Source organism: Mercenaria mercenaria, chromosome 12, assembly GCF_021730395.1.
Source record: "Mercenaria mercenaria strain notata chromosome 12, MADL_Memer_1, whole genome shotgun sequence".
Classification (NCBI taxonomy): Eukaryota; Metazoa; Mollusca; class Bivalvia; order Venerida; family Veneridae; genus Mercenaria; species Mercenaria mercenaria.
Window position 1 is genome coordinate 32,042,183 of NC_069372.1, and position 27,413 is coordinate 32,069,595.

At 35.4% G+C, this 27,413-nt stretch overlaps 1 protein-coding gene across 3 annotated transcripts in view; it reads right to left on the reverse strand.

Moving 5' to 3' along the window:
• Window positions 1-27,413, reverse strand: part of LOC123535409 (apoptosis-inducing factor 3-like) — a 244,427-nt gene that overhangs the window by 132,176 nt on the left and 84,838 nt on the right. For all 3 annotated transcript variants that reach the window (XM_053519560.1, XM_053519561.1, XM_045318060.2), the window contains one exon: window positions 135-312. In XM_053519560.1, the coding sequence (XP_053375535.1) occupies window positions 135-276 (142 nt within the window). In that variant the 5' untranslated portion in view covers window positions 277-312. Of the gene's footprint in view, window positions 1-134; window positions 313-27,413 lie in introns of those variants that run through there.

Genomic DNA, 27,413 nt, shown 5'->3' on the forward strand with positions numbered 1-27,413 from the left:
CTGACGGCTGGATAAAGCCAGACTTAAACCAATTAGCTCATCCTCAAAAAAATAACTTATGAATAATATAATATTCCCCACTGACAGGTTTGATCTTATTTAAGGCTGCAATGATATTAATCATGAATATTTACCTTTAAATATGTATCTTTTACTCCAACAACTGGCAGATAAAGTTTGTGTAAAGTTGAGTAAATTAAATGCAAGTGTTTTGGGGTTAGAGGAAGTTGTAACAGCTTTGAGGTATTGTCTAACACAGTGTCCTGAGATAGCCATCAATCTTCCTTCATTAATCTCTACACACTCTCAAACCTGAAATAAATATCAAAAGATATTTTACACAATGTCCATTTTACTTTTTCAGTTAAGTTACTGCTGTTTGTGTCAGAGTGAAATACACATTTTGGCATTAAATCTTTAAAGTGGATGCAAGATAGCTGACTGGCTCCAGTTCATGAAGGAGTTTGGATGGAGCTTGAACAGTGGTGAATAGCAAGAGATTCAGCACAGTGGGAGAGGACCTTATATAGAGGACCTTGCTTACAGACCAATTTTGATGAAAGTCCATCAAGCGATTCATGAGAAGAAGTCTTTTAAATGTTTTTTTTCTATTTTCAGCTCTAGCGGCCCCAAAATGGGGCCAAGTGCCCCCATTTGAACAAAATTGGGAGAGGACCTTATAATGATGCTACACACCAAGTTTGATGAAGATCCATCTTGTGGTTCATGAGATATCGTTTAAAGGTATCACTAATCTTAGCACTAGCGGCCCTTAAAGGCACTGGCCTCCAGATCATTCCACAACAAAAAAAGATATTTTTAAATATCTGGCAATTAATGCTATATTTCTTTAATATGCTTTGAAACTTAATTACTGAAGACTATATGTTATGGAAACACATGAGAATTGCTAGTTTTTACTACTTTTTACAATGAAAATCGAAAAGCGTTTGTAACACTTTACTTGAGGTAAACTGCTTTGATTATAACTATGTATATTTAAGGAGTATCAAACACTAAATCCTCCACAGCGGTATACTGGTAAAGACAGCGGAAAAATTCTTTACTGTGGCGGCGGTCTGGGTTCGATTCCTGATGCAGTAGCCAAGTGCCTTTAAAAGGGGCTAAGTGCCCTCATTTGAAAGAAATTGAGATAGGACCTTAATATAATGATGCTACAGACCAAGTTTCTTAGAGATCCATCAAGCAGTTCATGAGAAGTCTTTTTAAAGGTATTTCTATTTTTAGCTCTAATGGACCCTAAAAGGGGCCAAGTACCCTCATTTGAAGAAATTTGGGAAAGAACCTTCTAAAGGTGCCACAGACCAAGTTTGATGAAGACCCATCACTTGTTTCATGAGAAGAAGTCTTAAATGTTTTGTTTTTCTTTTTTTTTAGCTCTAGTGGCCCCAAAAAGGAGCCAAGTGCCCAAGTGCCCTCATTTGAACAAAATGGGGAGAGGATCTTATAACAATAAATGCATTACCATGTTCAGTTTCTTTTTAATAAATAGATCTGATGATACCAATTAAACCAATCAGTAAAAAAGATCTATAAACAGTACCATAATATTCTTGTATTTCAACTTTATTTGAAAATAAAAAGTAAGCCTTTAATGCATGTTTTCTTGGATTGAGAGTTTGTAAGCTCTTTAGGATTCTTTTGCCCTAATTAAGTTCCATGTACGTACCCCTTCTCTGCCGGAAAATTGTTTTCATTATCCATAACTGATAGAAGCAATATACATGTACCATTCCTTAAAATCAAATTCATGTCAACAATACTTTATTTCTTACAAGTTATGAGGGTAAACAGCAGGACAAGCATAAAATATTTTATGCCTCTGGTTCTACATAACTTTCGGAACAGGTGAATGTGTGGATGTCAAAGACTTGAACCCTTATTAATAAACTCAAAAGCATGTATTTTACAAATGTCAGATTGTATTACACAAACACATGTATGTAGTTCCATTGCCCTTACTATATTTGTCCTAAAAATGCACAAACAGACTAGACAACAGACTTGCTAAATTTTAATCACATGTTTTACCCATTTTTGGCCTCAAGGTAAGGTATGCATATTATGGATTCATGGACTGGGTAGGTAAGAGAACTTAATTCTTCCCATGTGTACAAAAAGTATTAAAATTGCCAAAATTGAAATTCACTCGAATCCAATATAACTTTTATGGGCAATCTGATCAACATTTTAGAATGGACAAATCATGTGAGGATATTCAGAAACTATTTGATAGGAGCCTTTTTTTACGACTAAGAAATTGGCAGTTTGTAAACAATACCTACTGCTTTCAGGGGATAATGTGTAATCACAACAAATTTCTGATGATAGAATTGTTACTACTATAACTGCCTGAAATAATAACTGTTGTATCACACATACAGATTTAAATTTCCATGATGTAACACTGGATGTGTAGTCCGAATTGAATTATACCACCTATACAATATCATTTAACTGCTACCCAATTATTGCTGATATATATGTGTATTTTAAGGATCGCAGCTGAACTTTTGTTCTTTAATATCACCAATTATTATTTGATGACACTGTTTTAAATAATGAGATGTTGATGTTCCTCTTGAGATGTAAATGACTCTTAAAAACTTTCAGTTGCCTCATGGCAAACAGAGTTCTATATGGAATTAAAATTCTTTGAACAATTTTTAAAGAAGACCATCCAAGGAACATCCCTGTGAAGTTTTATCAAAACTGGCCTAGTGGTTTAGGAAGAGATGTTGTTTAAAGGAAAGTGTGGACGAACACCGGACGGATGCCAGACGCAGGACGGTGAGCGATCACAATAGCTCTCCCCGAGCACAGGTCAATTTGACTAAGTTCTTCTCCAATAACATTGGATCTGAAGATGTGCTATTGATAGCCTCGTTCTGACGAACCTTCCGCTAGCCAATCAGGGCCTTACTTACAACATTTTGTATGCGAAAGTAGAAGTTTAAACAAGAGGACCATGATGGTCCTGAATCGCTCACCTCTTCCCACATGACCCAGTTTTGAGTATGAAGTCATTTTTTCTATTATTTGACATAGTGACCTAGTTTTTGAGCTCATGTGACCCAGTTTTGAACATGACCTAGATATTATCAAGATAAAAATTCTGACCAATTTTCAAGAAGATCCATTGAAAAATATGGTCTCTAGAGAGGTCACAAGGTTTTTCTATTATTTGACCTATTGACCTAGTTTTCGAAGGTACGTGACCCTGTTTTGAATTTTACCTAGATATCATCAAGGTGTACATTCTCACTAATTTTCATGAAGATCTCATGAAAAATATGGCCTCTAGAGAGGTCACAAGGTTTTTCTATTTTTATACCTACTGGCCTAGTTTTTGACCGCACGTGACCCAGTTTCGAAACTGACCTAGATATCATCAAGGTGAACATTCAGATTAATTTTCATGAAGATCCATTGAAAAATATGGCCTCTAGAGAGGTCAAAAGATTTTTCTAATTTTAGACCTACTGACCTAGTTTTTGACCGCAGTTGACCCAGTTTCAAACTTGGCCTAGATATCATCAAGATGAACATTCAGACCAACTTTCATACAGATCCCATGAAAAGTATGGCCTCTAGAGAGGTCACAAAGTTTTTTTTATTATTTGACCTACTGACCTAGTTTTTTAAGGTACGTGACCCAGTTTCAAACTTGACCTAGATATCATCAAGGTGACATTCTGACCAATTTTTATGGAGATCCATTCACAAGTATGGCCTCTAGAGAGGTCACAAGGTTTTTCTATTTTTAGACCTACTGACCTAGTTTTGACCGCACATGACCCTGTTTCGAACTTGACCTAGATATCATCAAGATGAACATTCAGACCAACTTTCATACAGATCCCATGAAAAATATGGCCTTTAGAGAGGTCACAAGGTTTTTCTATTATTTGACCTACTGACCTAGTTTTTGACGGCACGTGACCCACTTTCGAAAATGACCTAGATATCATAAAGATGAACATTCAGACCAACTTTTATACAGATCCCATGAAAAATATGGCCTCTAGAGAGGTCACAAGGTTTTTCTATTATTTGACCTACTGACCTAGTTTTTGAGGGCACGTGACCCACTTTCGAACTTGACCTAGATATCATCAAGGTTAACATTCTGACCAATTTTATGAAGATCTCATGAAATATATGGCCTCTAGAGAGGTCACAAGGTTTTTCTATTTTTAGACCTACTGACCTAGTTTTTGACCGCACGTGACCCAGTTTCGAACTAGACCTAGATATCATCAAGATGAACATTCAGATCAACTTTCATACAGATCCCATGAAAAATGTGGCCTTTAGAGAGGTCACAAGGTTTTTCTATTATTTGACCTACTGACCTAGTTTTTGAAGGCACGTGACCCAGTTTCGAACTTGAGCTAGATATCATCAAGATGAACATTCTGACCAATTTTCATGAAGATCTTATGAAATATATGGCCTCTAGAGAGGTCACAAGGTTTTTCTTTTTTTAGACCTACTGACCTAGTTTTTGACGGCACGTGACCCAGTTTCGAACTTGACCTTGATATCATCAAGGTGAACATTCTGACCAATTTTCATGAAGATCTTGTGAAATATATGGCCTCTAGAGAGGTCACAAGGTTTTTCTATTTTTAGACCTACTGACCTAGTTTTTGAAGGCACATGACCCAGTTTCGAACTTGACCTAGATATCATCAAGATGAACATTCTGACCAACTTTCATAAAGATCCCATGAAAAATGTGACCTCTAGAGTGGTCACAAGCAAAAAGTTTACGGACGGACGCACGCACGCACGGACGACGGACGACGGACACCGCGCGATCACAAAAGCTCACCTTGTCACTTTGTGACAGGTGAGCTAAAAACCTATAATTTAGCCTGGGTTTTTCATATTTACAATTCTTATGATGACCAAATTGCGACTACGCCCTCGTGTTTTGAGAGAAATCATATGTCATGGTATGGACTTGTTCACATAAGGTGTCAGACAGCCGGTTAGCTCAGTCGGTAGGGCACTCGACCTGTAAGCGAGGGGTCCCGGGTTTGAGTCCCAGACTGACTGCACATTTTTCTCACCCTTTGACATTTGACGCTATTTTGATGGTTCAGCCAAATGCTTGTTGAAACAAGTCGTCTGATTGGTTCAAATAAAAACAGATTTGCGAAAATAAAAACAGCAATATCGGAAATCCAAAATATACAGAAGACGAATGTGAATGGGTCATTCTCAGATCTTTGTTTAGAAGATCAAGTACTTTAGTCAGATTGTGGCTCAGGTGAGCTAAAAATTGGTGCCAGTGTTTTGCCCTTATATCATATGATGCGGATGATGATGTGGTACAACTATTTTAAGTTTGAATCAAATCTGTTAGGTAATAACCGAGATAGAGTTAACCTGAAATTTTAAGCAAAAAGGGGGGTAATTCATAAGATATTGGTGTGAGAGTTACTGTAAAATCTGTTAAATAAGCGTATACACTTATAATAATTTTAGTGACACTTTTATGCACCTAATTTTGATATGCCCCTATACTTAAACCAAAACTATGCACTTATAGACAAGCCATGTGTGCCTATTATTGATATATTTGGAAAATTGACTGCTTACCTCGGTTTAAAAAACGAAAGTAAAAGATGGACATGGACATGCGCAGTGATCTACTTCCTTTTAATACATACAGTATTTATACATAATGAAAGCATAATGATCATATATAATTTGCAAATAATGTTCAATCTCTCGGACAATTCAATCACTGTTCAATGCTAAGACTGTAGCATTTTATCCATACTGTTTTCACAGATTTACAAAAGAATGACAAACTGTAATGACAACACAAACAACTTTTCTGGTATTCAAACTTATATTTTCATTTACTGAGAACATTTTCTATTCAAAAAGCATGATTATCGTAATCGATTGATATTTTATCAGGCAATAGATGTTAAAATCTTTTAACACCCATCAGCTATTCAACAGGTAAGAACACCTGTCTCCTGTATTCATGATAAACAATTGGTGTAATACCGTTTATTACGTCTTTTTGCTGCATCTGTTGTTTGTTTACCAGTAATAGAATATGCGCCTATTTTCGAGACAAAATTATGGTAAGGGCATGACATGTGCTTATTATCCCATACGGAATAACGGTAAGGCCGTAGGCGCTTACTTTTGATATGCGCTTATATTCAAATATGCGCTTATTTACCAGATTCTACAGTATTATCATTGTGTCATTTGATGTGGGTGATGATGTAGTACAACTAGTATTTGTAGTTTGAATCAAATCTGTTTGGTAATAATTGAGACAGAGTGAAAGTGCATCAAAACTTTAACCTGAAATTTAAAGTAAAAATGGGGATAACTCATTAAATATAGGTATCAGATTTATTGCCCATATGTCAAATGATGTAGGTGATAATGCTGGACAATTCTTTTAAGTCAGAATCAAATCCCTTTTGTAACAATAGAGATATTGTGAAAATGCGTCAAAATTAACATAAAATTCTAAAAGGGGGAATAATTCATGAAAAATTGGTGCCAGAGCTATAAACCTTGTGTCATGTGATGTGGGTGATATCATGTCACACAACTATTTTAAGTTTAAATCAAATCCATTTAATAATGCCCAAGAGTGAAAGTGCACCAAAACTCTAACCTGAACCCTTCTAAGTAAACAGGGAGGATAATTCATGAAACAGTGGTGTGAGAGTTATGACCCTTGTGCCATATGATGTGGGTGATGATGAGGAATAACAATTTTAAGTTTGAAGCAAACCAATTAAGTAAGTAAGAAGGTGTTTTTGTCATAAAAACATATGTCTCCCCACTATGTATACCTTTTTGTGCATCGAAGCGGAATGTGTCAGCGATATGCACAACTAGGCTTTGTACTGAACACTCCTGTGATGTTTTGTCAAAATCTGTCTGGCAGTTTTGACCTGTGAAAGCCAGCTAAGATTTTTCTATTTTTAGCTCTTGTGGCCACTTTGTGCAGCGAAGCGGAACGTGCCAGAGATAAGCATAACTAGGGTTGGTACTGATGACTCCTGTGAAGTTTCGTCAAAATCCAGCCAGCAGTTTGACCTGTGACAGCCAGATAAGATTTTTCTATCTTTAGCTCTGGCAGCCATTTTGTGCAGCGAAGCAGAACGTGCCACAGATATGCACAACTAGGGTTGGTACTGATGACTCCTGTGAAGTTTTGTCAAAATCCAGCCAGCAGTTTGACCTGTGACAGTCAGATAAGATTTTTCTAACTTTAGCTCTGGCAGCCATTTTGTGCATCGAAGCGGAACATGTCGGCGATGTGCATAACTAGGCTTGGTACTGAACACTCCTGTGAAGTTTTGTCAAAATCTGTCCAGCAGTTTTGACCTGTGAAAGCCGGCTAAGATTTTTCTACTTTTAGCACTGGCAGCCATTTTGTGCAGCAAAGCGTAACGTGTCTGCCATATGCACAACTAGGCTTGGTACTGATCACCCCATCATCGAGATTTGGTCAGCAGTTTGACCTGTGAAAGCAGGACAAGATTTTTCTATTTTTAGCTCTTGCAGCCATTTTGTCCAGGGAAGCGGAACGTGTTGGCAATATGCACAACTAGGCTTGGTACTGATCACTCCTGTGAAGATGAGACGAAATCCAGCCTGCAGTTTGATCTGTGAAAGCAGGACAAGATTTCTCTAGTTTGAACTCTTGCGGCCACTTTGTGCAGCGAAGCGGAACTTGCCAGGTTAGCTCTCCATACTTCATATAGTTGGGCTAAAAATCCCTCCATGCATGAAGAAGAAATGCTTTGGACAAAGTCATTCTTGTATATGACCTTTGGCCTCTAAGTGTTACCTAGCCCTTAGACCTAGGGACCTGGTTCTTGTGCATGACACTCTGTTTCATGGTGATGAACATTTGTGCCAAGTAACATCAAAATCCCTCCATGCATGAAGAAGAAATGCTCTGGACAATGTATCGACCTTTGACCTCTAAGTGTGATCTTGACTTTAGACCTAGGGACCTTGTTCTTGCGCCTGACACTCCGTCTCATGATGGTGAACAATTGTGCCGAGTTACATCAAAATCCCTTTATGCTTAAAGAAGAAATGCTCCAGACAAAATCATTCCTGAATTTGACCTTTGACCTCTTAAGTGTGACCTTCACCACTGACCTAGTTCTTGCGCATGGCACTCCTTCTCATGATGGTGAACATTTGTGCTAAATCCCTCCATGCATGAAGAAGATATGCTCCAGACAAAGTTTTTGGTCGCCGCATGCCGGGGGCATTCCCATAATACATCCCGTTTTTCAAACGGGCGTATAAAAATTAAAGGGCCATGACTCAACAGTGATTAAGACTATCCAAGTAGGTTATTGAACTTGGCCAAAATATTATGCCCATCAACCTTCTGATTAAGATTAGATTTAACAGGCTTAAGGTCAAATGTTGCAATTTTATGTAATTGAAGGTTCATAAGGAATCAAGCTGGTTACTAACACAAGATATTATGCCCATAAACATTTTCACCAAGTTTGGTGATCAGTGGGCAAAAACTGCTCAAGTTACAGAGCAAACAACTTTTGTGGATACAGCCCCAAGCCATCCTTTCACCACCGGTAATCCCATGATACATCATAGAAATTACAAAATATAACACATTTTATCTTTCCCACTTTTTTTTCATTCTATCTAACTTGGTTTGAAAACATATTGGGGTAAATTAAAACTTATTCCACAGAATTCAGTCTGTCAGACCTGAAAGCATTTGATTCTCTTACCTAACAATCATAAATATTACTCATTTTTGAATTATCTGAGTGTACTTAAGAAATAATTTATAGCAAAAGAGTGCTTTCACACTATTTATGCAGGATGGGTGGTTATATGTCAATTTGGTCACTTTAAAGACATTCAAAATTAAAAACTTTTCACCGAGAGATTTTTCAAATTTTTTCTTTTTTTGGGGAGATAATCGGTATTGAAGTTAACATTGATGCCTATGGGAAATATATACTGTAGGCTTACTTATTTTAGTGGTGTACTAATAACAGCGCTTTTAGCGCTATCACATGTGCGCTAATTCATGTCCGCGCATTAATTTGTCCAAGCATTTTCAGGTACATTTTCATTTGATGAGGTTTTCTTCGAACTTTTGCAAATAAATACTCTTGAGAGTTTGCACTAGTTACACTGCTTGCTAATATTTTAAGGTTCGTATGATATTCTTGTATATTGTTCATATTATTATTTTAAATATATGATCACGCAAAATGAAATTTTTAAGTTGTTTTTTGTGTTTTTTCTCATTTGATCAAAAGTTTACCTTTTCCGTATCCCCTTCAGGCATTTCCGTTTGTTTGCAGGTTTTTAAGGGAAAGGGTGAACGTTTGTTTTAAGACAAATGCATGTAGGAAAAAGGGGGAAATTCAAGGTTTAAAATGTGGACAACCCCTTTATTTCGCAATTATAATACATACAAAATATAAAACACGCAACTTTTAATTAAATTAAAGAAGACAATACAGTTAGTAGGCAATATTATACGGGGGAGCGCGAAAAAAACATCGACAGACAAAACATCGACTCGCAAAACGCCGACAGACAAAACGCTGCGCGAAAAAAGCCGAAAAATAACATGACAATAATTTATTTAACTTTTTTTCTTTTTCGGGGGAAAAATTACCTTGAATTTTTCCATATCTGAAAGGTTCGGTCAAATCTCTACAGTCAAGATTAAGACTCGAACATTTACGGTTAAGTTCATTTTAATGGGTGGTGGTATTAAAAGTGCATTTGTAAAAAATGTTGTAGGTACGACCAAATTTACACAGCTGAACAAAATTTAACACCAGTTGATTTAAGTGAAAAACACTGGTATTTTTATGTGCAACCAATTTAAATTTTTTGATGACAAAGGCTTAGTTTGGAATATAGGGATATAGACAAGTTTCATGTCAAATAATATCTTTCTTTGTCACAGAAAAACAGCTCATTTCTGATTTCTGTAGTTATATTCGTAAATAATGAAAAAAAGTTAACAATAGGTTTAAATTCATTAAATTAATTAAAGTAAGAAAAAAAATGATATACTTTCCCTTATAAATTAAGACTTTTTTTGGGTAAGGTTTAAGTTTTGGGCCCCAAAACAAAAGAGCTGTGGAGGCCCAGAAACGTGACATTCAACAGCCTTGTAAATTGAATAAATACAAAATTTAAAAAAAAGGGGCATAATTTTGAAAAATGCAAGTAGAGGTATTGAACCTCTTTTACAATGTCAATCTGACAGTGAAAAGTGTGTGAAAATTTAACCCTTTTCCCCAATTTTGGATCTGAGATACAGCTTACATAAAAATTTAACAAAAAATGTAAGTCAAAGGGGCATAATTTTGTAAAACCCCAAGTAGGTTTGGGCCCTTCACGTGTATGTTAGATCATGACGGGAACAGTGTGTGAAGTTTCATCCATTCAATTGTGGTATGAGATATCGATTACATAAAAAAATTTTAAACCAAAAAAATGCTAAGTCGAAAAAGGGGCATAATTTTAAAAAAAAGAGAGTGGGTTATGGGACTTTGCTTGTGCATGCAGTTTGATGTGAACAAGTATGTGAAGTTTCAACCTTCCATTAGTAAGTACTGAGATACAGTTACATAAAAACCTTAACCAAAATTTTCTAGGAAAAGGGGGCATAATTTTGAAAAAAAAGCAAAATAGAGTTATGGAACCTGTGCAATGTAGATCAGTTCATCACAGTGAAAAGTATTAAAGTTTCAATCCATTCCCACTGGTTTCTGAGTTACCCCCAGCTTAATACAAAAACCTTAAAAAAAAATTTCAAGCGAAAAAAAAAGGGGCATAATTTTTGTAAAAAGCAAAATGAGTTATGGAAACTGGCAATGTAAGTCATTTTGTCACATGAATAAGTGTGTGAAGTTTCAACCACCCAAAGGGGTTTACTGGATCCAATTTTCATACAAAACCTTTAACCCAAAATCGGGACGGGACGCGGATGCGGACGCGACCATGGGGGGCAATAGTATATTTATAAATAGTCGAGCTAAAAAAAAACGCTATTTAGTGGTTTATAAATGCAGATCAACTCAATTTAGCAATTTCTTTTTGATCAAGCAAATTTTTATAAAAATTTGACTGGTTTTCATTGTCCCTTTTTAAAACCGATTTTTGTCATTAAAATTGGAATTTAATCCCTTAGTAATTATGAACAAAAGCATAAAACAATAACACAGAGAAAATTTGAAACCCTGTATACAATACCCCCTTTTTTAAATTTTGTTTATTTGAAGGAAACATTAGCCAAAGATTATTGTAATAAATAAACGCCAAAAAACCTTTTTTCACGAGTTGCAAAAAATAACTCCCGATCATTTACTGTAGTTAAATAAGAATTTCCAAAACATGCCCCACATTGCCCAAAAACATCTTTAATTTTGATATCTCCATGAGGATAGTTTAGATTTTCAAGTAGAAAATTTGGACCTTGTCAGGGCGTAAAACACTTTTTTTATCTCCTAGGAAGGGTATCATTGCAAAATAATCGACGTATTTTTTTTAAAGAGCATTATATTATATACCTTTTCAGTTTTGTTTTATGCTTCACTTATTGTTCTTTGAAAGCTTGTTGCAAAGTTTTTATTAGCCCAAAGAACCGAATTCCGGGAAAAAAACTTTCAACAGATGTAATTCAGTTAGTTATTTATTAAAATATTATGTATTAAGAAAGATCCCCATGTTTTTTGATGTTTATGATCAATTTAATAAAAAAATTATAATAACCATTTAAATAACTAATATTCGCTCATGGTCGGTTTTTTTTGGGCCCGGGGTACGGGCCTAAAAAAGATGGTTTTTTAAAAAAAAATTAAATAATAACGTGCTTTTGCCATTTGTTTTACTTTCAGAGTAAGTTCTTGCTTTCTTTTTCAGTTTTTTTATTAGTTTTTGGAATTCTAAGGGCCCTATGAGGTTTGTAGCTTTTTTTCCTCCGGCATCTTCGGTATTGGGGGTTTCCCCGATGGTTACAGCTCGACTGAACTTTTGTAGACACATCCCAATACGTCTTTATACTTTATCCTTACGTTCTGCCCTTTTTAAAAAAATATATCCATCAAACAAAGTTGTAATTTGTTTTTGTGAGTAACAAATCCATCACTTGGCAAAGATGAAGTGTTTTTTCGCCTTTTTTACATGCATTAAATTTGTTTCTTTCTATGGTGCGATAAAAAAGTAAAATATTGGAGCATTCATCGTTCGATTATCGTGCTTTAGACTAATTCTACAAGAAGTAAATATTTAAAAATTTTAAATTTTATGATCAAAATTATGAATTTTTAAAATTTGATCATTTTTTTTTTTCGGTAAAATTTATTGTAAAGATGTTTCAATACTCGAATCATTTGGGGGCATTTAGAGTACGTAAATGTTATGAATGATATCGTTGATCAAAATTAATGTATGATAAAAATTTATTTTCGCCATAAATGTGCCCAAAAACACGACCGACATATGCGACTGTCGATTTTTTGTGCTCGATCAATTGTCGCATCGGCTTTTTTTGTCGTGTTGATGTTTTTTTGTCGAGTTTTGTCATAGTCGCATTATACTTTATAAAGTCGTAAAACTTAAAGCTATAAAACGTTAAAAGTATCATTGAAAAAAACTTTGTCAAGATCAACGTCGGCCATTTTCTTAAAGTCATACCCCGGTACATGTTCAGGTTGTATGGGGGTAGACAGTAAAATCGTTTTACAATAATTACGGCAGAAAACATTACATAAAAAAAGTCGAGTTAAGTTTATTTTCCCAAAAATATTGGAAACTTCGTAAAACTCTGAGATCTTTATTGGAACGCTAAAATAGAAATTAGCGGTTTCGCAAAGAGCGCTAATCACGTCCATGTTTAATTAGATATTTTACCCCAAAAATTTCGTTTGCGCTAAAATTTTTTCCGCGCTAATAAATGTCGTTCAGTAATTCTTTTATTATGAGAATCTAAATGAGTTCGAGAAAAAATTTGGGGAGAAAGCTGCATTATTGATTTTTATTTCAAAAACAAAAGAAACTAAAAATTTCCCCCTAGGGAAAAGGAGAAAATCGTTTTTTTTAATTTTCAGGGGGGATAACTCATGAAAAAACCGAATTATCAGGGAGTAACAAAGGGAAATTTTTTGGAAATTTGTCATTATAATTGTCAATATGCACCTTTTTTCTATCGTTTGCATTTTTAAAATTAAATTATAAGTTGTTGTACGCTTTTTGGGAAAAAAGGGCCCATTAACCATGTTTTCCTTTAAATTTAAAAAAAAGATAAAATATAGAAATGTCTTTCTTTGGGCTCAACAAAAACTTTGACGCACCAATGTTAACGTGACTCATTCTGCGTTAGAGGTTTTAACAAAAACAAGCTATTAGAATTTGATTGGTCACATTGGGGTACAAAGGGCATGAGGAAACAGACATTTTTCACTGTATGTCCCATTTCCAGGTTATATACTATCAAGTTAACAGTTTTTCGTCCATCAATGTTGCCGCCAAAGGGATTACATGTTTCTAAAAACTCTTCACACGCTCTAGTTATAGCCAAACAGTAAGATTTTTACAATTTCTACTTTAAATTCTCTGTCTAAAAAATAATTATCCGTTTATGCATCAGTCTGGTTTATGTTTTTCAAAACTTTCTCTGCGTTTGTGAGGTGTTTTTAGAAAATCAAAAGAATTGGGCCTTGCTTTAAAGTGGAACGATCCTCTGATTAATTTTGTTTCGTATTTTGACTTAATATCTGTATTGATACTTGTCCAACGGGTTTCTTCATTTCATCTATTGTTTTTTCCCCTAAAAGTATGGGGATTATCAAAAATTTTCCCAAATTATAAGCAAAAAATCTTTGGTTTTAGAGGCCCTCAGAAGAAAAAATTCTTTTCTTTCAATAAAAAATGTCCAATTCAGTTATAATTTCAACCATAGAAAGGGTCAGTTTCAATAAGGTCTGTTTAACATCAAAATAACGCAAATTTAAAATTTTTTTTTACTATACCTCTAGAATTTTAAAAAATTTTATCCCTGTGAGATCTTAACTTTGGGACCGGTTTTTTTTATTCTACCTTAGGAAAGAGAGTACTCAATTTATGGAGACCTTTCAGAAGGTTTCCCCTTTGGGTGACAAAACAAAAAAAAAAAGCCTTCGTTCTGACACACCTTTTTTTAGCAGAATTTCATATTTAAATTTAACTCTCTTAACAAGTTTAAATTTTTTTTCTTGGATAGCACTAAAATGTTTTTAAATCTTTTATTGAACAAGAAAACAGGTTTTAATCTCCCCCCACTCATTTACCCCAAACTGTTTTTGAATTTTTTAAATAGTCTATATTCCCTTCTACACCTATTCATCTCATTTACTTTGCATACCATTTCATTCTCTATCTTGTTTTCACTTTCCCTTTTTCTGCAAAATATCATTTTATATCAAACAATTCCCTCTGTTACGGTGTGAGTTCCCCGAAAAAATTTTAACTGTAGACTGGCAAAGTTTTAAAAAAGCATACATTTATGTTTGATTAAATTCAAATTCTGGTTGGGTGAGATTGTAAAAGAAGAAATATTTTTCCCCAAAGTGTTTTGTGAGACAATGGTGTGTGATTTTTAGGTGTTTTAAACCCTTTTTTATACATGCAGGTACTAAAATTGGCCCACACAAAACCAAACTGGTCGGTGCCTAGTATAATCTAGATCTGGGTGAAGCAATACATCTATGGTTGGGAAGAAACTTGAAATGTCCATGAATCACACAAACAGCATTGCCCTGATAAAACCCGAAAATTAAGTAATTATGAGAGGAACCCCTTTAGTGAATGTAGTTCTGCTCTGGTTCAGGGATTTTCCATGGGTTATTGATTTTTGTATCTTACGTTTTTTTCACTATTGTATTACATTGGGCTGGGTTACCTACTAACCTCAAGTCGAACTTGACCTGTAATTTTTGTGATACCCTGTGTACCAAAAATTTTTTTAATCGGGCAAGCCTTTCATGGGATTGTCCGAACCCTAAAAACCAAAAGGTCGAAGACCAAAAAGCTCACTCCCATTTTTCATGTCTTGGGGTTTTGGGGGTATAATACGCTTCACATGATCACTTCAGTTGGTAACTCCAGCCCCCCAAGTATATATCAAATCGTGTAAAAACTGTAAAATACACAAATCAAAACTCCAGGAAAAACCCAAACCCCGAAAATGCCAATAAGATGTTAAAAGAGGCTTGGCACTTATCATCCTGTATGTTTGGTCCACAAATTAGAGAAGGACCAAAAATCATAGGTCATATGCAAAGGGTTTATCAATTTTATGAAATACTTTTTTGGGTAGGCGGTCGCAAAATGAAAAAAAAGGCATTTTTGACTACATTTTTTCAAAAAAATAGGGTGGGAGCCAGACAAAGATGGAGTTGCACAAGTTTTTCCATGAATTGACCATGCAAGGTTTTTATTAATTCATACTATTTGAGCTAGGGGTCCAAAGGGGAAAAAAGTGATTTTTTACTATTTCAGGGGCCACAACTCTGGAAATAGGGCCCTATTGCATACACAGAGCTTTTCTTTAAATTGACTGGGTGGCCTTGTTTTTGACTCCAGATGAATAATAATCCAACCAGACCTAGATTTCATCAAAACAATCAGTCTGATCAAATTTCATGAGTATTGAGTGAAAAAAGCACAAGATAAAATTTTTTTTTGATTTGCCCCCTGTAACCTAGTTTTTGAACCCGGGTGCCCATATTCCAACTCGACCTAGATTTCATCAAGACAAACAATCTCATCAAATTTCATGAATATCTGGTGCAAAATACAGCTCCTATTGCATACGAACAAAGATCAAGCTCTTCAACTCCAACATAAAGACTGAGCTGCTGTTGCTACACGGAACAGAGACCTGGAAGCTGACCAAGAAGATATTTCCCCAACCGCTGTTATGCAGAAATTTTTGAAGTATATGGCAGACGAGTTTCAAACCGAGCTTTGGGGAGAAAAACAAAACAGGCAAAAATGGAGGTGGATGGGGCATATATTTCAAAGAGTGTAATCCAACATCACCCGGCAAGCACTGGATTGGAACCCACAAGGTCAGAGAAAGAGAGGTTTCCAGTCATGACCTGGAGAGGACTCTTCATGCAGAACTGGGAAAGATCCAGCTTACTGGTTTAAGTAAAAAGAGGGTCGGCTGAGACAGAGGAAAGCTTAACGAAGGCCCTATGCCCGACCATGGGCGAAGAGGATTACGTACGTATTGCATACACAAGATTTTTCTTTGATTTGACAGCGATTTTTTTTTCCTTATAAAAGTGGTACCGAATATATGACTTGTTCACAATTGCAAACTGTCTTCACAATTTTCAAATTGGGTCTGCTGGACCCATTCACATTTGGTGTGAAAACCTCTAAAAATAGTAGAAAAACAATCGTAATGTGTAACCCCATTTAGGTACAAATCATTTAAATTGCATCCTCATTTGTTTTTGGGAAAAAATAATTAATGAATGCAAGTTTTTAAAAAAGGGTTCTCATTTGTTTTTTGGATAAATGAATTTCCCCATTTTTTGGAAAAAAATATATGAATGGAAGTTTTAAGTCATTATTTTACTAGTATTAAAAAAAAAAACAATTAAGGGGAAAAAAAAATTTACAATTTTGAGAAAAACGAGGTAATTTTCAAAAATTTTTTTTGGGGACCCGGGCCCTTTACAAATTTGAGGGAAAAAAAAAACACTGTTTGACCTAGGAAACCAGTTTTTGACCCAAGTGACCATAATCAAAACTTCAATGATTTATCGTGGCAAAAAATCCCCAAAAAAAATTTCATCCAGTGAAAAAATGCGCCCCTACTGCACAGAGACAGACAAAGGACATCGAGCGATCACAATTGTCAGGGGAGCACAAAATAGTGCAACCTTAAAATATGTGTTGAAAATAGAATACCATATAAATATCAGGTGCAAGAAAAAAAATGTTGTTAGGTTATGTAAAAGAGTGACATAATAGTTTTTACTACATGTAGGTTGGGCAATTTGAAGGTTAAAAAATTATGCCCGGAATGAAAAGAACTATGATTTGAAATTTTAGCTCAATTTGTGTCTTGACCTTTTGCCTTCAGACCGTTCTTGTGCTCGCAAGTCTCTTGCCCCTTCCTACAAGTAAGTTTGAAGTCATATCTTGCAGGGTTATTAATTTGTTTCGGACACAAAAAATGATGACTTTTTACTTTAATTGTGACCTTGCCCTTTGACCTACAAGCCGTTAAAACCCTGCACATCATTCATCCCCATCTACCATAGAAAATTTTTTAAAGAAATAATTTATGGTTATAGTTTTCTCCGAAGAAATATGAGGATAGACGGACAACGCGAGCCTCGCAAATACTCCGTTTTAAAAAAAAATGTGTCCAAAAGGGACCACTAAGCTCCCACTTTTACGGATTTTTCCGCGTTTGGTTTAAAAAAATATTTTTCAACAAAGATCACAGAGTGCTTGGCGCCCCCCAAGTCCCTTTTTGATTTTTCCAAATTTCAAGTTTACTGACAGCTAAAGGTCAAATTTTTTTTCCGTACACAACACTTTGCTGGGGTCAAATTCAAAGCTTAGTTTGGAAATGTGAAAGTAGGTCCTAGATAAATTCAAGGAAAATGTGAAATAGTACTGGTAAAAATAAAGGTAAATTTTCACTTCAAACACAATTTATGCATGTGGCCCAAATTTAAGCCTGTCCCTTAAAAAAATGGGAAGTAGGTCACTAGGTAAATGAGGAAAAAGTTTTTTTTCGGTCACACCTTGATGTGGTCAAAATTTTGAACCCTGTAGCTACAAAATGTAAAAAGGGGTCACTAGGTCTCTTAAGGTAAAGTTCTTTCGGTCCCAAAAAACTAGCATGTGGTCCAAGTTGAAGGTGTAGCTCGAGAATTTTGAAAGTAGGCACAGGTCAAAATCAAGGTCAAATTTTTTTCAGAACCAAAGGAACTAGCTTGTTTTAAAAATTTGAAGCCTGTCCCTTCAAAAATGTGAAGTAGGTCCAGGTCATAAAGGTCAAAGTTTTTTTTCGGTCACAAAACTAGATGTGGCCCAAATTTAAAGGCTGAAACTTGGAAATGTGAAAGTAGGTCAGAGGTCAAAACAAGGAAAATTCCCCAATTCAGACAAAAAAACTATGCATTTTGTCCAAATTGAGCTGTCCCTTAAAAAATTAAAGTAGGTCACTAGGTCAAAGTAAGGTCAAAGTTTTTTTCAGTACACAAAACTATGCAAGTGGCCCAAATTTAAAGGCTGTACTACAGAAATGGGGAAAAGGGCCCTGGGTCAAAATAAAGGTAAATATGTAAAGGTTCATCTTCCCACTAAAAACCAACATGGGGCCCAAAATTTTGAATGTAAAGGGTTTTTTGACAAAAAAGTTTTAAAAATTTTTTCCCCTATAAAAGTCTATATAACTGTGACCCCCCAGGGGGGCCTTTGACCCTGGGGTTTAATTTGAACAAACTTGGTAGAAACCATAGATGATGAATTAAAAAATCCCAAAGCCCTAGGTTTTGGGGTTTGGGAAAAGAAGTTTTAAACTTTTTTCCCCTAGTAATTTATGAAAAACCATGTGCCCCCGGGGGGCAGCATATTTGACCTGGGGGGATAATTGAAAAAATTTTTGTAAAGACCATGATGTTTCATATACAAAATTAAAAAGCCCGGGTGGGGTTTTGACAAATTTTTTTCCAAAGTTTTTCCCTTTTTATGTTATATAAAACCCGTCCCCCTGGGGCGGGGCCATATTAGACCCCAAGGAAATTTTTTTGAATCTTTGGTAGGGCCCAACGGATGAGCTTATACCAAATTCAAAGCCCTAGGTCTGGGGTTTTGGACAAAGATTTAAAGTTTTTTCCCTAAAATCTATGAAATTTTGAAATAAAAAAAGGGGCCATAACTTAAAAAAAATTTTTAAACCCATCCGATTTTCAGGGGGGCACAAACTGGGTCCAAATACATCATTTGAAAAAAGTTTGGTAAAAACCCCCCAGTAGTTTTGAGGAGATGCGAAAAAGGGAAAAATTTTTAAGGGACGGAGGGAGGGACGCGGACGGAAGGGGACGGGGACCACGGACCGGTGTTTGAAAGCCCCCATCTGATTGGGGGGCTAACAAAGCAGGGATTAAAATACAATCCCATTTTTACAAAGAAAGGGGATGAGTAAAAACTAATAGTTTTTAAAATTTTTCCCCTTTCCGTTTGATTAAAATTTTTTTAATAATCTTTTCCTCAGGTTTCCAACTTTGTTTTCGAAATTAGTTATCCATACCCCCCGAAACTTTTTACCAAATATTCCTATCTCAAAAAGCCTAAAACATTAAGTTTTTTTTTTTGTTTTCCCCAAAAAATTCCTCTTAAAAAAAATCAATCCCAAACCACTACTTTGTATAAAGGTCTTTGAAGCGTAGAATATTTGTAATGCCAAAATCTGAGATCTCTGAAATTTAGTAAATGAAATCAACTATACATTATTGACATTGCGGAAAACCATCTCTTTTGAAAATAGTTTATTCACTATTGGGGGTTTTTTGCCCCTCTAACAAAGCGTCGGTGACGCATGCTTGCTTTTCGAGTTTTGATTGAGAATGGGGTAAAAAATATTTCCTTTGATTTTCAGACTAAAAAAAAATGGATTAAACAAAAAATTTTCCTGTTTTTTGTGGATTTCGATTAGTCTTTGCCTAATGGAAAAGTTGACCATGATGGAAATATTTAAGTTATATTTAGGAAAACAGGGACATATAAAAAAATTTAACTTTTTTCCCAAAGTCCAAAAAGGGCCAAAATTTCCCCAAAATTTTGACAGATTTTATTTTGTTCCCACGATAAAAATCATTTTGAAAAATAGTGTTAAATTTTCAAAGCCATTCAAATTTTTTGACAAAACATGATTGTAAGAAAAAACTGAACAAATTTCAAAGCCCAAAAGGGCAAATTCAGTAAAAATTTTCGATTTTTTGTACTTTTGCCTACAAGGGAAATCATAATGAAACGGTGTTTAATTTTTAAAACCCAAATTTTGTCAGATGTTTTGCAAAACATGGAATATACAAAACAGAAAAAATTTTCCAAATTAAAAAAGGGCCAATTCACCCAAAAAAAACAAGATTCGTACTCTTGCCTATTATAAGCTTTTTAACTGAACAAGTTTAAAAACTTCAAGCCATTTTAAAAACATTTCCCAAAAAATATAACTGGTACAAAAAACTTAACCAAGATTTCTAAGTCAAAAGGGGCAAATTCAGTCAAAATGCTTGAGGGATTTATGTACTTTTTCCTCAACGGGCATTGGGGGGGGTAAAAAGTGTTAAAGTTTAAAGCTTACTAAAAAGACTTGTCAAATTGGGAGGGTCAAAAAAAACAAAACAAGTTTTTCAAGTCAAAAAGGCTGTCGTAAGAACCCAAAGTGGGCTTTCAAAATTTGACCAGAAGAAAAAATTTTACCCAAAAAAATTTAAAATATAAAAAGAGTTTTAAGTTAAAAGGGGGAAATTTTTTTGACCAAAATGCTATCTTATGGGACTTGCTGCTATAAAATATTTTTATCCCCCCGAAGGCACTGGAATTTCAATTTCAATATCTGCTTTAGTTTTGGAGATAGAAACTTGCATGAAAAAATTTTAACCAAAATTTTCAAAGTCAAAAAGGGGGCAAATTTTCCCCAAAATACTCCCGGGGTTTTATGGGACTTGATCCAGTGATTTTAAAATTTGATCTAGAAAAAAAAAAAAATATTTTAAAAATCTTATGCTTTTTTAGAAATAGCTTATGTACTTGCACGAAAAACTTTAACCAAAATTTGCAAAGAAAAAGGGGGCAAAATTTTGGCCAAAATAAAGGGTCGATTTTGGGATTTGATCCTATAAACTAGTTTTATCCCCCCCGAAGCCCAATGTGATTTTAAATAAATATTGTATTAGTTTTGGAGATAAAACTTGCATGTAAAATTTTAAAAACCAAATTTTCAAAGTCTAAAAGGGGCAAAATTTGCTAAAAAAACATGTCGAGTTTGGGGACTTGCCCAGTGGGTTGGTAATTTGATGTGAAAAAAAAAAAAAAAAGTTTCAATCTATAGCTTTTAGAAATGTTGTATGACTTGCAGAAAAAATTTTAAACCAGAATTTTCTAAGTAAAAAGGGGGGCTAATTTGGCAAAAATAAAAGTCAGAGTTATGGGCTTGCTGCTATAAACTAGTTTATAACAAGACACTGTGAAGTTTCAAATCAATCTGCTTTAGTTTTGGAGTTTGTACTTGCATGTAAAACTTTAACCCAAATTTTTCTAAGCCCAAAAGGGGCAAAAATTTTGTCAAAAAATGTCGAGTTAGGGGCCCGGGAATTTGGTAATTGACCAGAAAAAAGAAATAATTTAAAAAGCTTATGCCTTTCATTGTTTATGTATGTACTTGCATGAAAAAAATAACCAGGGTGACCCCGACGCCGCGCCGACGCCAGGGTGAGTAAAATAGCGACTATTCTTCAAATACGAGCTAAAAAAGGGGCCATAATTTAACCAAAAGCTTGTGGAGTTTGTACTTTGCCTACAAAAGGACTGGTTGGTAAAAAGTGTTGAAAATTTCAAAACCTTTCTCAAAAACTTTGTCAAAATAGAAAAGTACGAAAAACTTTCCAAAAATTTTAATCAAAAAAGGGGGCCCTAAATTTAGTCAAAAGCTTGACGGTTTTTGTACTTTGCCGTAACGGACGGTGATGGGGAAAAAAAGTGTTGAAGTTTCAAAACTTTTTTCAAAAACTTTTTCCCAAAAGTGGGCTGGTACGAAAAAATTTTAAACCCGGGTGTCGCCGACGCCGTGGGGAGTTGGGTGCTTTCCCCATTCTTTTGAACAGTCGGCTAAAAAGGACAGGGTGCTGCTAAAAGGTGAGGGTGCATTTGCGCATTGCCCCCCTTTTTTTCTACAAAAATTTTATATTAAAGGAGATTTTCATGGGTTTTTTGATTATAAGGGCTACTGCAAATTAAATTGTGATTGTGCAATACAATCTTTATCAGAAAAGGGATTTTAATCAAGAAAACTTTAAAACAAAAAAAAAGCAAACATAAAAAAAATGGATGTATTTATTAAAGAAAGGGTTATATAGACTGGGAAAAAGACTACAATTTATTACCCGTAATTTTTGCTACTTTTAATTTTCCGTAAAGTTACATAATGGGGCTGTTGATTTTTTCATAGTTTTTTATTCTATTGAATTTCAAAAATGTTGGGCAAATTCAGTTTTTTTATAGTTTGCCTCTATTTTTTTGTAGCTGTGTAAATCGGTTATTTTAGTTTTTTTTAATAGATTAATGAAAAGAAAATTTTAAAAAAGTTTATAATATTTCGATATCAAAAAAACAGCAAAACATATCAAAAAAGAGAAAAGATGACTTGGGGCCCCCCAAAAAGTGCCATTTTTGAGTTTTCCCAAATTCAAAACATTGACAAGCTAAAAGGGCAAATTTCTTTCCATACCAAAAATGTGCATGTGGTCAAAAACGAAAGCTGAGCTTTGGAAATGTGAAAGTAGGGCACTAGTCAAATTTTAATCAAAATTTGTTTCGGTAAAAAAAACCGCTGGGTCCAATTTTAAAGGGTGTAGCTTGAGAAAAAGGGGGAAAATAGGTCACGGGGGGAAAATCAAATCAAATTCATTTCGGAACACAAAAATAAAAATGTGGGCCAAATTTGAACCCTTTCCTTCAAAAAATGTGAAAGTGGTCACTAGGTCAATGTAAGGTCAAAATTTTTCGATACACAAAATATGCTGTGGTCAAATTTTAAGGGTGCTTGAGAAAGTGGAATAGGTCACTGGTCAAAATCAAAGGGCAAATTTTTTTTCTGAACATGAAAATAGCATGTGGTCCAAAATTTTAAGCTAACCCAAAAACAAAAGTGAAAGTAGGTCCTTGGGAAGTCAAGGTCAAAAAGGTTTTTTGGGGCCAAAAACTATGATGTGGTCCAAATTTGAAGGCTGTATAGCTTGGGGAAAATGTGAAAAAAGGAAAATAAAATCAAAGGTCAAATTTCTTTCGAAAAACCAAAATTTTGCAGGGTCCAAATTTGAAGACTGTACCTTCAAAATGTGAATAGGTCACCCCGGGCAATGCAAGGTCAAAGTTTTTTTTGGTACATAAAACTATGCGGTGGTCAAAAAATTTGAAGGCTCTGCTTGAGAATGGAAAGTAGCACAGGCAAATCTGTCAAATTTTTATTTTGAAACACGGAATATGCTATGGCCAAAATTTACGCCTTCCTTCAAAAGTGAAAGAGGTATAGGTCAAAATTTAAGGTCAAAATTTTTCCGGTGCACAAAACTTTTCATTGGTCCAATTTGAAGGTTTTTAGCTACAGAAATGGAAGAGGTCACTAGGTCAAAAACAAGGTTCAATACAAGGTTCATTGCCCCTCAAAAAAACATTGGTCCATTTAATGTTGTAGTTATTGCAAAAGATTTTAAAAACTTTTCCCCCTATAGCCGCCCCCTTAGCTCAGTAGTAAAAGCGTTGGTCACGGGGTCGCGGGCACGAGTTCGATCCTCGGGCGGGGCGTATGTTTCCCCGACTATTTTATAAAGACTTGTGTTGAATCTTAGTCCTCCCCTCTATAATTCATGTGGGGGGAAATTTTGGGATTTCTTGCTGGAAAGGTTTGTATGGGACAAACCCCGGGAAAATGGTTTGGTTAACTGCTCGCCGTTAATGACTGAAATTGTTGGAAAAAAGGGTTAAACCAAAAAAAAAAAACAAAATTTTCCCTATATAAAGTTAATGAAGATGTGGGCCCCCGGGGGGGGGCCCTATTGACCCTGGGGGATAAATTTTAAAAAAAAAAAACTGGTAAGGGAACCACTAGGTTTATGTTTTTACAAATCAAAGCCCTAGGGTTTGGGTTTGGACAAAGTTTTTTAAAATTTTTCCCCATTTTAAGTCTATTAAACCCTATGACCCTGGGGGGGCCCAAATTTTACCTAGGGGTATTATTTTAACAATCTTAGTCGAAGACCACTAATGGTCACATACAAATATCAAAGCCTAGGCCCTTTTGGTTTTGGGCAAAAGTTTTAAAGTTTTTCCCCATTAAGTTATATAAAAAATGTACCCCCAGGGGAGGGCAAATTTTTCCCCAGAGAAAAAATTTGGAAACATCTTTGGGAAAGCTACTAGATGGCTACCCAATATCAAAGCCCCAGGGCCCCTTGGTTTTGGGAAAAAAGGTTTCAAAGTTTTTCCCTTAAAAAATCTATTAAATTTTAGAAATAAACAAAGGGGCCCTAACTCACTCCTAAATTGTTTAACCATCTGATTTTGAGGGACCAACTAGGGTACCAATACTCATTCTGAAAATTTTGGTCAAAATCCCCCCCAAATTCTGAGGGGATGCGATAACGAGAAAATTTTAAAAACGGAGGACGGAGGAGGACGGAAGACGGACGGGGCGGACCACGGGCCGAGGATTTTAATAGCCCACCATCTATGATGGTGGGCTAAAAAATTTTCCCGGGTTCCGGTTTACCTTAGAAAAAATATTTTTTTGTGAAAACATTGAGGGGGCCCCCTGGAAAACCAAATTTTTTTTTACGTGTGCGTTACATCGAAAAGAGAAGGGTGAAGTTTTGCAGTGTGGGGACATTTAATGCAAATTTTTTTAGGAAAAAAGGCTGAAATATGAAATTTCGGCTACTGGTTCCCCAACACTGGAGAAAAATGCAAAGCTGCGGGCAAAAATGAAAAAAAAGTTATTGTAAAAACTAGGCATGACTTTAAACCCAATAAAACCTTCATAAATTTTTTGTTCAAAAAAATAATTTGATTTGTCTTTAAATACATTAAGAGCCCCAAAACATAAATTTCATCTATAATAAAATCAAAAAAAGGGGGTTTTGATGACCGGATGCTCACCTGGTAAAATGAGCTAATGTTTCAAATGTCAAACTGATGATTTTTAGAAATTTTTTTGGAAGATTTTCCGATGTACAATCAAGTAACCCCTGGGACGGGGCCAATTTTACCCCGAGGGTCATGATTTGAACAAAGTTTGTAGAAGTCTACTAGGCAATGTTACATATCAAATATCTAAGATCTAGGCCTTCTGGTTTATTTTTAGAAAATTTATGAAGATTTCCCTATGTACAATCATGCAACCCCTGGGGCTGGGACAATTTGACCTGGGGGGGGGGGGGGGGGGGGGGGGGTCAATTTGAACAAATTTTGTAGAGGTCCTCTAGGCAATGCTACATGTGAAATATCGAAGCTCTAGGCTTTTGGTTTTTTTAGAAAATTTTGAAGATTTTTCTATGTACAGTCAAGTAACCCCATGGGGCGGGGTAAATTTGACCCTGGGGTCATGATTTGAAAACATTTTGTAGGAGTCTACTAGGCAATGCTACATGTCAAATATCTAAGCTCTAGGCTTCTGGTTTATTTTTAGAAAATTTTGAAGAATTCCTATGTAAAATAAAGTGACCCGTGGGGTGGGGTCAATTTTGACCCAGGGGTCATGATTTGAACAAATTTGTAGAGGTCTACTAGGCAATCCTACTTTGTGAAATATCTAAGCTCTAGGCCTTCTGGTTTATTTAGAAATTTTTTGAAGATTTTCCTATGTAATTCAAGTGACCCCTGGGGCGGGGTCAATTTTGACCCCAGGGGTCATGATTTGAACAAATTTTTTTAGAGGTCCTCTAGGCAATGCTACATGTCAAATATTTAAGCTCTAGGCCTTCTGGTTTATTTTTTAGAAAATTTTAAAGATTTTTTCTATGTACAATAAAGTAACCCAAAGGGGCGGGGTCAATTTGACCCGGGGGGTCAATGATTTGAACAAATTTTGTAGAAGTCTACTAGGCAATGCTACATGTCAAATATCTAAGATCTGGGCCTTCTGCTTTATTTCTAGAAATTTTTTGAAGATTTTCCTATGTAAAATCAAGTGAACCCTAGGGCGGGGTCAATTTTGACCCCATGGGTCATGATTTGAATAAATTTTGTAGAGGTCCACTGGGCAATGCTACATGTGAAATATCTAAGCTCTAGGCCTTCTTGTTTATTTTTACAAAATTTTTTTAAGATTTCCTATGTAAAATCAAGTGACCCCTGGGGCGGGGTCAATTTTGACCTGGGGTCATGATTTGAACAATTTTAGTAGAGGTCCAATAGGCAATGTTACATGTCAAATATCTAAGCTCTAGGGCTTCTGGTTTTTGAGAAGAGATTGAGTATGACGTCGTTTTTCTATTATTTGACATAGTGACCTAGTTTTTGAGCTCAAGTGACCCAGTTTTGAACTTGACCTAGATATTATCAAGATACAAATTCTGACCAATTTTCATGCAGATCCATTGAAAAAAATGGTCTCTAGAGAGGTCACAAGGTTTTTCTATTATTTGACATACTGACCTAGTTTTCAAAGGTACGTGACCCTGTTTTAAATTTATAGATATTCTAGATATCATCAAGGTGAAAATTCAGATCAATTTTCATGAAGATCCATTGAAAAATATGGCCTCTAGAGAGGTCAAAAGATTTTAATAATTTTAGACCTACTGACCTAGTTTTTTTATTGCAGTTGACCCAGTTTCAAACTTGACCTAGGTATCATCAAGATGAACATTCAGACCAACTTTCATACAGATCCCATGAAAAGTATGGCCTCTGGAGAGGTCACAAGGTTTTTTAATTATTTGACCTACTGACTAGTTTTTTAAGGCAAATGACCCAGTTTCAACCTTGACCTAGATATCATCAAGGTGAACTTCTGACCATTTTTATGGAGATCATTCACAAGTATGGCCTCTAGAGAGGTCACAAGGTTTTTCTATTTTTAGACCTACTGACCTAGTTTTTAAACGCACATGACCTGTTTCAAACCTGACCTAGATATCATCAAGCTGAACATTCTCACCAATTTTCATACAAATCCCATGAAAAATATGGCCTTTAGAGAGGTCACATGTTTTCTATTATTTGACCTACTGACCTAGTTTTTGATGGCACGTGACCCACTTTCGAACTTGACCTAGATATTTTCAAGATGAACATTCAGACCAATTTTCATGAAGATCTCATGAAATATATGGCCTCTAGAGAGGTCACAAAGGGTTTTTTTTTTTTAGACCTACTGACCTAGTTTTTGACCGCACGTGTCCCAGTTTCGAACTTGACCTAGATATCATCAAGATGAACATTCTGACCAACTTTCATACAGATACCATGAAAAATATGGCCTTTAGAGAGGTCACAAGGTTTTTCTATTATTTGACCTACTGACCTAGTTTTTGAAGGCACGTGACCCAGTTTCGAATTTGGCCTAGATATCATCAAGGTGA